This window comes from Phalaenopsis equestris, unplaced genomic scaffold (assembly GCF_001263595.1).
Source record: "Phalaenopsis equestris unplaced genomic scaffold, ASM126359v1 Scaffold000053, whole genome shotgun sequence".
Taxonomy (NCBI): Eukaryota; Viridiplantae; Streptophyta; class Magnoliopsida; order Asparagales; family Orchidaceae; genus Phalaenopsis; species Phalaenopsis equestris.
This window is the reverse complement of record NW_018164495.1, coordinates 488,875-504,276: the sequence shown is the minus strand read 5'-3', so window position 1 is coordinate 504,276 and position 15,402 is coordinate 488,875. Positions and strand designations below refer to the sequence as shown.

At 36.2% G+C, this 15,402-nt stretch overlaps 1 protein-coding gene across 1 annotated transcript; it reads right to left on the bottom strand.

Annotated features, from left to right (window-relative positions):
* Window positions 1-3,906: 3,906 nt before the first annotated feature.
* On the bottom strand, window positions 3,907-4,434 carry LOC110019187 (late embryogenesis abundant protein 18-like). Its single transcript, XM_020716771.1, has one exon. The coding sequence runs from the start codon at window positions 4,364-4,366 to the stop codon at window positions 4,019-4,021; it is 348 nt and encodes a 115-aa protein (XP_020572430.1). The 5' UTR covers window positions 4,367-4,434; the 3' UTR covers window positions 3,907-4,018.
* Window positions 4,435-15,402: the final 10,968 nt, after the last annotated feature.

Below are 15,402 nucleotides of genomic sequence, written 5' to 3'. Positions count from 1 at the left end.
ATATATATAACATGTTTTGATGCCTTATAAAATAAAAACAAATAAAAAAAGTTCTAATCCTCTTCCGTCCCCTTGTGTGTGTGTGTAAAGAAAAACATGTTTTGATGTCTCATAAAATAAAAACAAATAAAAAAGTGTCATGGTTCTTCTCGATGTCCTCCGCTCAGTCATTTCCCTCTCACGGGTTGTTCTTTGTTGTTAAAACTTCTTATTCGATTTCACTTTATAGATCCAATTTGCATATGACTTACTGAATTATTCGAGGGAGGGTTCTACATTTGATAAAGTATGACTTAGATATTTTCAAAATTCATGAAACTTCAACATTTCAACAAAACAAAAAGTTAGTAAACCAGAACTTCAACTTGTTTGGAAAACTAACTTTTTCCTCAATGAAATTTAGACACGGACTCAAACTCATATATTACTTGTGCAACACATATTTGTGTGGATTACCGCCAACGCTTTATAACATTTTAGGTGTAAAACGACTGTTGGTTTTTAATTTTGTAAAATCAATGGCTAAGACCATCAATTAACATATCAAGACTGTCAGTTATCAATTAGCTAACAACTTACGATCTAACTTTCTGGCGGTGTCAGATTGTCGTTTTATAATTTGCTATGAACCGAAGTTTTAACTGTTGATTATTATCTCATGATCATCATTTGCTAGATTTACTAAAAGCCTACAAGTTAGCCCGTAGAAAAGCCACGGTTAACTTTACCATCAGAAATACATAAAAAATAAAATTGAAATTACCTACACTCTTGGCCGTCAATTTATCCGTCAGGTTTTACTATATTTTCTGTAGGCTTGACTTAATCGTCAGCATTAAAGTGAACTTCCCAACTGTCTTGAATCACCTATCAATGTGGTCATCCCCGTACAATTGAAAAGTTACTACTTTATCTAGCATTTTCCACTCCATCCCTTATTACTTCTAACCCATCATTGACTACAACAGGATAAACCGTAATTCTAACATATGTTTGACTGTATCATCAATATTTCTACTCAATTATCTTATCAATAAGTGCCCCCTTCTCATCAATGTGGATCAATTATAGACAATCATTAAAACCAAAGTTATTTCTATTCATATCCTGGGTGAGAGTGCCATTAAATTGAACAATCAATTTACAAAATAAATTATGATATGTAGTCCTAACTTCTAGGGATCCATATTCCTTAATGAGTTATAAGCAAAAATTCTCCACATATTGAGTGAGACGAGAAATATTAAGAATAACATGTCGTAAGACACTAGCTTATGTCTCTTAACATTATGAAGTGCTACCTTAATATGCTTGTGGGCTACAAAAATTTGATGCTTTGACATCCATTGAGAAGAAATAAAATAAAAGGAAAATGAGTAAGTTTACTTTGAGGATCCGGGTTAAAACTTCTATAATTTAGGTGAAATACTAAATAAAAGACTAACAAGGGATTTTCCTACATTTTGAAAGGACTTTAAAAATTGGGATTTTAGGTTTCAACACAAAACCCTAGGATTAATTACTTGTCCTGATAGTGAATAAGCACTTTCAATTAAAACTAGTCATAAGGATTTGATTACTCAACAAATCTATAAAGAGAGGAGTCAAACATGCTGGTTTTAAATCCTTGGCGAAGTGAATGAATGAAGAATGTAATAAAACAATATTACGGTGCAATTTTAAGCCATAAATGACTCTCTGTCAAGTTAACATGCATATGTTGGATGTTTAGTATCATGAAACTCTGAGGTTGTTTCATGTAAAAATGTTCTTGTGAAGTACTATGAAGTAAAGCAAAATTTGGATGATGGGCATTTTGTCTAACAACCTAAGAGTTTTATGATAGTCAACGTAATAGGTTGTAGCATCGAAAAACTTTGTGAGAGGAAAAAAGTGGCCTATGAAGATGCACAAGAAGGATCTAGGAGACAATTTGCGAAAGGAATAGGGTTGCATCCGTGGGAAATAATCATTAAAATACTTTCAGGCCAGAATAGATGGGTGGCTTTTGGTAGAAAAGTTTGGTAGAAAAGTTTAATGGATGATTTTACATGGTCTCGGAGTTGTCTTTATTAGATGAAAATTTTTTTGTCTTGTTACACCATTTTGTTCAGAAGTGTGAGACTCAATTGATGAACAATCCCCCGAGTGCAAGAAAATTTTGTAAACTACAATTATCATATTTGCCTCCACCATTGGAGCAAAGAATTTTGACTCAAGAATGAAATTATTCTCAAGCATATCTGTGAGATGAATAATTTTTTAGTTAGTTCAAGTTTAGAATACATACATTGCATAAATCTTATTAAACATGAATAAATCATCAACAAAAGAGACTAATATATTTGTAGACATTGATAGGAGTTGGAGAGGGCTACAGACATCAGAGTGAGGATATAAGGTAAAATAGATTTAGTGATAGTGGAGTAGATAGCTGATGCTGAAGAAGCTGCCAGACGTAATATTATTGATTGGAAAAAATGCCACTCTCCACAGAGTTGAGCTGCATTGGAGAGGCAAGAAGTAATATGATCAAGGAGCCTTTCGAAACTAATAATTGTGAATTTTATTAGGATTTAAGGCCTCCATATAGGATAAGTTTCATGTGAGAATTGAATGCTTATGAGGCATTTGATGAGGGAAAAGTTTAGGGATTAAGGAATCAAACTATCTCCCGCCTTGATGAAGGAAGATTGTATGATGCCGGTTATTCAAATTTGAAGACAGAAGTAGATGATCATATTGCATATTTCTTTAATGCATTCTGCGTGTAGAGCAAGCTTATAAACAATAGAGAGAGACATCATTGCTTTTACAATAATTGGAATGATGAATGATGAAGGAAACAGATGCAGGGATAATGGGCTGCTGTAATTGACTAGTGGGGATGCTTATCATAACAAATTAAAGCATTTCATGTATCAATCATTAAATATGATAGGCAGTCATAATCCTCATGAAATTGTTTTGAAAAATAATCTTCTAGATGTTAATATAATATTGGGGCAGGCTTAAACCCAATAATTATTTCATCAAATTTATGTACTTTCCGATATCTAGTTAGTGCGCTTAGTTGTGTGTTGATTATCTCTATTCATATGATTACCAAAATTTATGCAACATGTACAAAAGAACAATTACTTTCCGATATCTAGTTAGTGCGCTTAGTTGTGTGTTGATTATCTCTCTTCATATGATTACCAAAATTTATGCAACCTATAAGAGCAAGCTTCTAATTAAATAAGAAGGTGCGAACTTCTAGATAAGGACACTCAGCGAACCTCTTGATAAGGACAATTTATACTAAGTGCTTGCTTCTAAATCATTTTCTAAATCATTTTCTATGCGCACAATCATTTTAACAACAATCATCATATAAGATGCTTCATTAATGATGTCACACCTCATGCGCATAACACTAACATCATCAAGAACAATTATCCTGACCGACATTCTTATCCCAATAATTAAAATATCATCACTAATATTATGTTTTCTATTTTATTCACCGTAGCTGCACATCATTGATCCCACAACATAATTTCCAACAGAAGCAGATACAATATCTTATATCTTTTATGTTACAAAATTTGAACTTGAGGAGCGCAGATTAATAATAATTTTTACAACATAATTTCCAACAGAAGCAGATACAATATCTTTTATCTTTTATGTTACAAAATTTCAACTTGAGGAGCGCAGATTAATAATTGGTGAAGAAAAACTATTTACGCAGTAGCAACAATAATTACCCACAACAGAAAGAAATGTTAAATCTTTCCAGCAAATATGATCACAATGCAGCCAAAAAGGCCTCCAAAAGCAAATATGAAGAAAAAAAAAAACCAGCATAGATAATGAAAACCCAAAACCAGCATCAACCCAAATAACAAAATGCATCAAACTCGAAAGCAAAGAAAACCAGTTCAATCCATGACGTCTGATAGTGTTCTGATACATATCAGACACAAGCATGACCTGCACGGATATTTATTTATGCTCTCTAAATAGTAGACACTCATAAGAGATTTTTGGTATTTGGATTGAGGCCGGAAGCCGGATAAATTGGGTCCGCAGTGCCGAGCGGCGTCTCCCCTGGATAGTGGTGATGAGGACCAGTGAGAGGAACATGGTGTCCGCCAGCATGATGAGTGGCAGAATCCGCTTGGTGTTCAGCCTTCTCCTGGTGCAGATCAGCCTTTGCATGAGCTTTCTCGGCTTTGGATGTTTCTTTCGCCAGTTCTTTCTCCTGCTTATTCGTGGCCGTAGCCTTCCCCGTCTTCTCATGGGCTTCTGCGGTGCCTTCCCGCAACTTCTCTTTAGCGGTGCTGGCCGCGTCCTTCACCTTTTCCTTCGCAGCATGCATCTTGTTTCCTTTGATGATTTTAGATCGAGAGGAATTATGAGTGTGTTGTTTTTTGTCATTGAGGTGAATGGATACTTATAAGGTTACTGTGAAGATAGAGTCTGGTGATTGATTTTTATCGTGGCAAGCATGCAGTTCAATTTACTGCTATTATCTGCCATGTGGTATTGGTATAGAACATTTCCTCCACTTGTCCTAAAGGTATAATTTTAGATTTTTATTTTCTAGAGATAAAATGAGCGTCTAATACCATAATTAAAATTCCTTACTTTATATTTCGTATTGGACATTTTCATAAATGGCGCCGGCCCATATCTAAATTTTCCATTTTTTTTTTATATTTATTGCAGCAATATAAAAAATATTATCATTTGTAATTACTTTTAAAAAAAATGAATTATATATTTTCTTTTGATAATAAAATTTGAAGTTTAGATGTTAGATTTGTAAATACATAGGTATTAAATGGATTGTATGATGATCTTCATTTAGACTAATATGCAACGAGCGTGAGTGCCATTCAATTCTCTAAATGCCAATCCAAATTTTGAAAACAAAAATAAATTAGAAGTTTAATTTAAAAATTAATTAAATTTAACAACTATAACTTACACAAAATTATTTATTGTGTTTTTTTTTTTTTTTTTGTCATGGAGTGCATTAATTCAATGCCCATTGTAAATAAGTAAAGGGAGACATGAAATAGGAGAAATCCACAGAAGACAATGCCCAAAACCTCTGAAGTTTTTTAAGAAATAATGGGCGGAGGATTAGGGGAGCAAATTCATGACCTTTAAAGTTGAGAAAGTGAGGTATGAACGATAAGGTTAAGGCTCAATTTAATAAATAAAAAATTAGATCCTACAAAGAGATCGAACTTCAACCACAACCAATGATCACCACCTTCTAGAGGAAATGGATTGAGTGATGCCCACCTCAAATGAAGTCTACTTTTTCTTGTTTAATAAATCAAATGAACCGCATTAAAAATTTTTATCATTACTCTCGATTATAAAATGAACATCTCTGAACACTAATTTATTTGATTTATTTATGTTCCTAAATCATATACACTCACTAATTACTTTTTGATTTGCTAAAAAAAAGTACAATATAAAATAAATGTAGTTTAAAAAAAAATGTATTATACTTGGAATACTTTGAAGCTGTTTGTTTTTCTATAAAATAAATGCAAGATTTCACAATTTCTTATTTGATTTGAAGAAAAATAAAATCAATGTAAAATAGGTCGTTAACAAGTGATGGTGGATGGTGGGCTGTTAAACGTTGGCGACAATGATATGTTGGCAACAAGGGCACACGTAGGTCGTTAACAAGTGATGGTGGATGGTGGGCTGTCAAACGATGACGGTGGAGGGCAGAGGTGGTGGAGCAAGCAAGCAGCAACATGTGGTGAATGGAGGCCTGTGGCGATAGTGGGTAGACGAGAGGCAACAGTGATGACCCTTGACTATGGTAGGTAGTGGCAGCCGGCGTCAATAGATGCAACTCTTTACACAATGCATTGTACTTTAAATTTGTCCAAATTCTACAAATTCTAAATACATTGAAAAATAAATTAGAGGATGAATTCAAAATGCATTATAATTTTACATTGCGCTTAGAATTCAGCTAATCAAACTCTTAAGTTTATGAAACTCCTATAAAATAAATGCAATGCACTTCTTCTGCAGCAAAATAAATTGGCTCTAAGAAGCTCTATTAAGAATATATATTAATAAAATCCACTACAAATTAATCTAAATAAAATTTTAGTTTCATTTTAATAATTAAAATATAACCTAAAATTAAATTAATTTTTTCTTACTATTAACTAAAGAACTAACAAAAATTTTGAAAAAAAAAAAAACAGATAAAAATAAATTTCAAATTTTAATTTGAAGCTTCATATTAATATAATTTAATAAAATTTTAAGTTTACGTGCAGCTTCAAGCTTAATAAAAAATCCAATAAATAAATCTATGCTCTTAGTCTTTCATGTTCTTTCACAGAACAATTTAAAATCAAGGTAAATTTCATGAGAAGTTTTAAGCTTTTTACCCTTATATTTACTTAATTTATTATTAGATAGATTTATCATTGATATTTTTTAAATGAAAAGACGAAGCTCCAGTGCTTGAGCACCTTGCTCGCATTGGCGTGTAGATTATTCAGCTTCGCTTGAAGGGGAGGGCATTGGGCTTTGTTTAAGGATTTGTACAACTAAAATTTTAACTTTTAAACTCAATAGGATTATCTTGGCTTATTAAGTTTTAATAAATTATTTTAATTAAAATCACTATTTAAATGTATGCTTAAAAATTTTGACTCAAAAAGGCCGACTGAGCTGCTTATTTAGAGCTCAATAATAATAAAATGAATTAAGCTTAAACAAGAATAAATATAGATGAATCTTGCTTGAACAATATCCCGTAGGCTTGAATCGAGTTTGTACCGAACTTCAATAGCTTTTTTGTAAATGAGCTTGAGAACATCCCCCTACTCAGCTAGGCTTGATTAATTTTGTTTACAGCCCTAGCCAGGGCATCATTGTAGACCTCCAGGTGCGAGTAGGTAGCTACGACGTATGGATCTAAGGAGAGTTCTCGACATTAAAGAGATACGGAAACCGACATATACTCAATGGAGGTAGTGAGAGGAGAAATGAAACAGGAGTATACCTATACTAGTTGGTTGATTAATCAGGAGCACGTCCTCAAAAGAGAATGAGAGAGATTTGTTCTGTGAGAGGCAAAGAAGGGTGCTCCTCGAGCTCTTTAGCACCTTTTAATCTTCACAAAATAAAGGTTGTGGGCGAGGGAAGAAGGGGATCATACTCCATACATGAGATTTCAGGTTGTGGGCGAGTATACCTTTACATATGCATAGGGTCATCTATCTAAAGAAATAAAAAATGACGGAATTATATTATTACAAGAATATCCTTACTTTAAGGATGGCAACACCGGATATTTTCATCCTCCCATCGCCCAGATCTAGAGTCATCGAGCTTTACTTCCGCAGGAACCTTTGGTGTCGGGTGGCAGGATAAAGACGATCGGTCAACTGGGAATGGCTGACCCATTGGGGTCGACCAGCTGGGTATGGCCGACCAAGGTGGTCGGTTGAATTTTCTCCATGTGGTTCGGTTCTCCATGTGGATGGTCCTTTGTGGTTGGTCAAAGTTTCTCTATGGCCGACCCATGGTTGGTAGCCGGCTGGTGATGGTAGGCCAGGGTACTCGGGTGACAACATTTACGTGTTCTGCCTTTGGTGGCCGACTAGCTGGGTATGGCAGGCCAGTGTGGCAGACGACTGCCTTCATGTGGTCGGCCCTTAGTGGCCGACCAGTTGGAGAGGGTGGTTGGCCAAGGTGATCGGCCCTATCAATACATGACTACTGGCGCGACTCCGGCGACAGCGTTTCCTTCAGCTTGGTATTAATTAAAGTTTTCATAGCTAAGAAGTTGATGTTATGTTTAGCTTCAGTTGAAGTTGAGAAATGTTTATGGATGATCTACATCTTGAGGTGAAGCTCGGTTCAGAAAAAAAGAAGAAGAGAAAAGTAAATGTTCTCGCCTCCCATTATTTGGAAGAGGCGTGACTTCTGCTTTAGTTGGCCCCGCCACCATAAATGCAAGCAAAAAAGAAGAATTAAATATATTTTCTGCCATTGAATTCCTTCTTTGAAAACCGAACTCCAAGCCGCTTCAAGAATTTGGTTCTTGTGTAAGGCTTACGGGAAAAGGCTACAGTGGACGGCTTAAGTTTCTTGCGGCAACGAGAGGGACTACTTCTGCGGTTCTGCTCACGGGAAGAAGAGAGGAAGGCTTACGGAGAGAATACCATATCTTTTTCTGGCTTGGCGTGAGGCTTAGGAGAAGAAGGCAAAAGCGGAGAGAATAAAAATGTTTTTTATTCTTGTTTCATTTTTGTTCTTCACGGTGTAGGAGGAAGCCCGTGGCGAAAGAAACATGCAGCGTTGAGAAAGAAACATCGGTGAAAGAATACATCGACTTTGTAATTCTTTGAAGTTGAGATAAGTGTTTCTTGTAAATTGAAACATTCTGGTGTAAATCCCTCAATTAGTAAAATCTTCTGCAATTCCGTAGATGTAGACAATTGTCGAACCACTTCAATCTGTGTGCTCTTTTCTTGTGTGAATTTTTCTCATTCTATTTTTTACTTCATCGTCAATCGTTTTAAATTTCATATATACCACAACAACGGGTATCAGAGTCAGTGGTTGCGGATGAAGTGAAGATTTCAGAGATCAAGAAGTTTGATGGCACAGACTTTGGTTACTAGAGGATGCAGATAGAGGACTATCTCTATGGGAAGAAACTTCATCTTCCATTATTGGGGAAAAGACCTAAAGGAATGGATGAGGCTGAATGGAATATATTGGATCGACAGGTTCTAGGGGTTATTCGATTGACCCTATCAAGGTTCGTTGCACATAACGTCGTCAAAGGAGAGGACGACTGCAGTTCTTGGACGACTGCAGTTCTTATGGAAGCCTTGTCAGGTATGTATGAAAAATCATCGGCGAATAACAATGTATATCTGATGAAGAAGTTATTCAATTTGAAGATGACATAAGTTATGTCTGTTGTACAATACCTTGATGATTTTTATACTATCACAAATCAATTATCGTCTGTGGAAAGTGAATTTGATGATGAGATACCTGCACTGATCTTTTTGACTTCATTGCCAAATAGCTGGGAAGCTATGAGGATGGTTGTCAGCAATTCTATAAGTAAGGCATAACTGAAATTTGAGATATTCATGATTTGATTTTGGCTGAGGATGTGCGCAGGAAAGATTTTGGCAAGATCTTATATTCAAGTTCAGCATTAAATGTTAATTCCAGAGGGAGATCACATGACAGGAACTCAAACATGGGAATATCAAAATCAACGAATAGAAGTAGGAGCAAGTCAAGGCCTGGTAAACAAGTAACTTAAATGACCATATAAGAAGGAACCACAAAAATCCTATAAAGAAAGAGAATGACAGTGCAAATGTGGCAACTGAAGAATCACATAATGCACTACTGCTGACAGTTCATAGTGCTGTTGATGACTGGATACTGGATTCAGGAGCTTTTTTCCATACAACTTTCCATCTGGAATTGATGCAAAATTATGTTGTAGGTGACTTTGGTAGGAATGAGAGATATTGGCATTATACTTCCAAACAAGAACAAGTAGACTTTGCAAAAGCACAGACACATTCCTGAACTGAAGAAGAACCTCATTTCTGTTGGGCAGCTTGATAAGTGTGAACATTCAGTAGTGTTTTCTTATAGCACCTGGAAGGTTACAAAAGAAACACTAGTACTGGCTCGGGTTAAGAAAACAGGTACGTTGTATATGACTACTGATTTAAATAAAAATGTTGATACTAATGTTGCAGAGTGCACAACAAAATTGTGGCATTGCAAACATGGCCACATGAGTCAGAGAGGTATGAAAGAACTTCAATCCAAAGGTAAACTACCAGAACTGAAGTCAGTTGATCTCGACATCTATGAGAGCTGCATTATGGGGAAACAGATGAAGGTCAGTTTCTTGAAAGGCGACAGGATGCCAAAGGCAGAAAAGCTTGATCTTGTACACACAGATGTGTGGGGACCTTCTCCAGTGGCATCTCTTGGAGGCTCTCGTTACTACATCATATTCATTGATGATCATAGCAGAGAGGTATGAGTTTATTTCTTGAAGTATAAATCTGATGTATTCAGTGTGTTCAAGACTTGGAAGGCCATGGTTGAGATGGAGACATGCTTAAAGCTGAAATGTCTGAGGTCTGATAATGATGATGAGTACATTGATGGTGGGTTCAAAGAGTACTGTGTAACTCAGGGAATCAGAATAGAGAAGAACACTCCGGGGACACAACAATAAAATGGTGTTGCAGAGCACATGAAAATAACCATTAATGAGTGGGCTAGAAGCATGAGATTACACGACGGACTACCACCTACTTTCTGGGCAGAAGCGGTCAGCGCTGCAGTTTATTTGATTAACAGGGGGTCATTTGTTCCATTAAACTGTGAATTACCTCAAGAAGTTTAGAGTGGTAAATAAATAAAATTTTCTCATCTTAAGACTTTTGGTTGCCGTTCTTATATTCTCATTATTCCTGATGCTCGAAGTAAGTTTGCTCGAAGTAAGTAGAAGTGTTATTTCATTGGCTATGGAGATGAGGCATTTGGATATCGTTTCTGAGATGATCAGGGTTGAAAGATCATAAGGAGCAGGAACGTTATTTTCAATAAGAATGTTATGTAGAAGGAGAAGTCCAGTACAGTTTCTGAAACAATACTGAAGGAATCTGAGTTGGTAAGATTTGATGATTTACCATAGGTCAGAGTGCAAGACAAAGATGCTGGTGATGACGAGAGTGGATCTGAGGCATCCACTCCTATTGTTCCACAGTCAGTTTCAGAGTAATCTACCCATATAGTTGTAGTTCATAGGTCAGAAAGGGTTGGACGTTCTTCACAGTGTTATTCTCCAACTTTAAACTATATTCTGCTGATAGATGGTGGAGAACCTCCGAATTATGAAGAAATCTTGCAAGATGAAAAGTCGAGCAAGTGGGAGCTAGCCATGAAGGAGGAGATGAATTCTCTACTAGAAAATCAGACTTGGGAGTTGGCAGAACTTTCATCTGGGAAGAAGGCATTACACAACAAGTGGGTGTACCGGGTGAAGACTGAGCATGATGGCAATAAGAGGTACAAAACTAGACTTGTTGTAAAGGGTTTTCAGCATAAGCAAGTTATTGATTATTCCGAGATTTTCTCTCCTGTGGTGAAGCTTTGAAGCTTACAATCATCAGTATTATCTATGGTGGCTACTGAAGATCTCTCTCTTAAGCAGTTAGATATAAAGACAGCCTTTCTTCATGGGGATCTTGAAGAAGACATCTACATGCACTAACCTGAAGGGTTCGTGGTACAAGAAAAAGAAGAGTCACTTTGCAGATTGAAGAAGAGCTTGTATGTCCTGAAGCAAGCTTCTAGACAGTGATACAAGAAATTTGATAATTTCATGTACAATGCAGGGTACAACAGATATCAGACAGATCACTTTTGCTATGTCAGGTATTTTGACAATTATTATATCATCTGACTACTGTATGTGGATGATATGCTTATTGCAGGTGCTAGTATTGAGGAGATCAATAATTAGAAGGAGCAGATGTCAGAGCACTTTGCAATGAAGGATTTGAGAGCGGCAAAATAAGTCCTTGGTATGAGAATTGTCAGAGATAGAGTCAGAGGCATGTTGAGACTCTCTCAGGCTGAGTATGTGTTAGCAGGTTCAACATGGATAAGGTCAAACCAGTTGGCACACCCTTGAGAAGTCACTTCAGACTCAGCAAGAATCAGTCACCCAAGTCAGAGGAGGAACCAGATCACATGAGTAAGGTTCCTTATGCTTCAGCTATTGGTTCACTTATGTATGTTATGGTTTGCACCAGAGCGAATATTGCCCAAGCAGTGGGAGTTGTTAGCAAATACATGAATAATCTTGGAAAGGAACATTGGGAAGCAGCGAAGTGGATCTTGAGGTACCGATCTTGAGGTACCTAAGAGGCTATGAGGTACCTAAGAGGCTATGCAGAAACTTGCTTGTGTTTCTCAGGAAAGAGTTCAGAGGTACGGTGCTATATTGATGCTGATCTAGCTGGAGACATTATTACCAGAAGAAGTACTACAAACTATATTTATACTTTTGGTGGCACTGCAGTATCATGGGACTGTAATCTGCAGAAGACAGTTTTGTTGTCTACTACAGAAGCAGAGTATATAGCAGTGTCAGAGGCTGCAAAGGAGATGATATGGCTACAGAGCTTCTTGAAAGACATAGGCAAGAAGGATCAGATGGGACTTATAGTGATATTCAGAGTGTCATATTCCTTGCTATGAATCCAGCATTTCAGTCCAAGGCTAAGCTCATTCAGATCAGGTATCACTTCATACGGTCATTGTTGGATGACAGATAATTGTTGCTTGAGAAAATTTGTGGAAGCCAGAATCCTGTTGATATGTTAACAAAGGGTGTTACTCTGGAGAAATTAGAGTTGTGCGCAGCTTCAGTTGGTCTTCTGGTGTGAAGACAGGGGCCTTGAGTTGTAGAAGTGGAGGTAAAACGTTTGAGGAAAATGGCTACGCCGCCAGCTGAGGATATCAATTTGAGGAAGAAGACATTGTTATCCGTGTACCTGTCTCATAGAGCATGGTTCAGAAAATAAAAAAATAAAAAAGAGAGGAGAAAAGTAACTGTCCCGCCTCCCATTCTTTGGAAGAGGCGTGACTTTTGCTTTGGTTGACTATTTGTTGAGGTGGAGCCCGGTTCAAAAAAAAAAAAAAAGAGAAAATTAACTTTTCCCGCCTCCCATTCTTTGGAAGAGGCGTGACTTTTGCTTTGGTTGACTCCACCACCATAAATGCAAGCAAAAGAGAAGAATTAATATCTTTTCTGCCATTGAATTCCTTCTTTGAAAACCGAACTCTAAGCCGCTTCAAGAATTTGGTTCCTGTGTAAGGCTTACGGGAAGAGGCTACAGCTGACGGCTTAGGCTTCTTGCGGCAACGAGAGGGACTACTTCCGCGGTTCTGCTCACGGGAAGAAGAGAGGAAGGCTTACGGAGAGAATATCATATCTCTTTTTGGCTTCGCGTGGCTTGGCGTGAGGTTGGCGTGAGGCTTAGGAGAAGAAGACAAAAGCGGAGAGAATAAAAAAGGTATTTTATTCTTGTTTCATTCTTCTTCTTCACGGTGTAGGAGGAAGCCCACAGTGAAAGAAACATGCAGCGTCGAGAAAGAAACAACGGTGAATGAATACATCGACTTTATAATTCCTTGAAGTTGAGATAAGTGTTTCTTGTAAATTGAAACATTTTGGTGTAAATTCCTCAATTAGTAAAATCTTCTGCAACTCCGTGGATGTAGACAATTTGCCGAACCATGTAAATTTGTGCGTTATTTTCTGGAGTGAATTTTTCTCGTTCTATTTTTCGCTCCATCGTCGATCGTTTTAAATTTCATATATACCACAACACTACACTACAGTTTCTAACAAATAATGAAGTTGTCGTAGATTTGGAGTATGATTGGTTACAATGAACCTTCAAGTAGAAAATTATTATTATTTGAGGCTTGAATGCATCGATCAATTGTCAACACAGAACCATCAATTTCATCGATCAAGCTCGACAGTGAGTTTTTTGGGGTGTCACCGAAATTATTTTTTTATATAATGCCTCGGCATTGTACCTGCAGCACCCCAATGCCACAATCAATAGCGCCCAATGCCCAAAATTCGATGCCACCATGCCTATTCCAATTTTAAAACTTGAGAGCATGACACCACAATGTCCATTTGCAACGCCCCAGTCGGAGCATTGTGGTGCCACATCATGATGCCACGATGCTCGTAGCCGACATTAGGTAACTTTTCTCTTATAGTGACAATTTTGCTATGGAGTAATCTTGTGCAACCTATAGGGAAGAGTTGGATTTTAAATTTTCTTGTGCAATCTATAGAGTTCAAGTGTCCTAATTTGTCCAAAGTGTGGAGAGGCTTGAGTGGTGTGAATTGTATAGCTTATATTATTTTTTTTTTTAGTGGATTTCTTGTTGTAGTGTAGCTCCATTGTTAATTTTTTGTTCTCGAGATTTTTCACATTAAATCTAACATTTTCTATGTTGCTTCTTTCTTTGTGCATTTCTATTCAAAATTTTGTTTTGGAACTCTAAAATTGCTTTTCTCAATTTACATCTCCCAATAATGAATGCATCCATAATCACACATTGATTTCATCATTGGATCGATGGCTATGATTAAGGAAAATATTTATGAGTTTAGATTCACAAATTCAAATCACATATTATTTTATTATCTATCAGTCAATTTACATAAAGAATTAGTATTTATAATAATATGCTCGTCTAATCCAATAAACTATTCAACATGTTATGTTTGATTTCAAGATTATGCTAGATATATATATAATTTTTTTAAGTTTTCTAAACTTATGGGCATCATGTCGGTTTCCACTTCACAGAGCATGGGTTATTATTTTTGGCTCTTCAATCCTAAAATTCTATTTTATAATTATAAAACAATGGCAATTGCTTTCCCTCTTGTTACTTCTATTTTTGTCGCAACTAAACTAGTTTTAGTGATCCTTTTCATTAAAAGGTTTTATGTTTCAGAAATGAAAGAGCAATCTTAGAGATCAATGCTTGAAGTAAGAGAACGGTCCTGACTTGTGAGAGTTCATTACTTTCTTTTATACTTGACAATTACTTTCTTTGCTGAAGAAGATACGTGGATATTATCTTTTTTAGCAGAACCACGTTAATTTCTTGGTCTTGTACTTGATTTTTTCTTTCTTTTTGAGCTTTCTTATCTTGATGGCCATATCCTCCTCTTTATTGTTGTAACATTCATCAGGAGTTGGTACCACAACTACGGCTTCAACAATGAGGTCTGCAAAGTACAATATTGAGGAGTTTCTAGGGAAGAATGATTTGGAACTACGGAGATTGAAGATAAAACCTACAAGGGATTGAGGAGGCTTATTCTACATTGATCTCGAGTCTTCTAGCCAAGTTCTTCAAAAATTCATAAAGGAGAAATTAGTTGGAGTGTGGCAAAAGCTCTGTTTAATCGATCCAAAAAAATTTGTTTTCTAGACAAAAGCTCTATTAAATAAAATTGAATTCTAAGAGACCAAGGGAGAAAATGTAGGTGGCTTTAGCAAATTGAGTCTTGATTTAGAATATGTTGATGTAAATATAAATATTGATGTCACTAAGAAATTTATAAGATCAAACACAAATCTCGATTCATTTTGAATAAGCTCATATCAAATTTAAATTCAAGATTATAGCTCAGTTTTAATTTCAACAAATTTAAGCATCATAACAATGCAGCAATAATAATACTGAAAGTGGTCTAATTTGATAAACCATGTAATCAAACATTTGAAATATTGTGAAAAGTTTTAC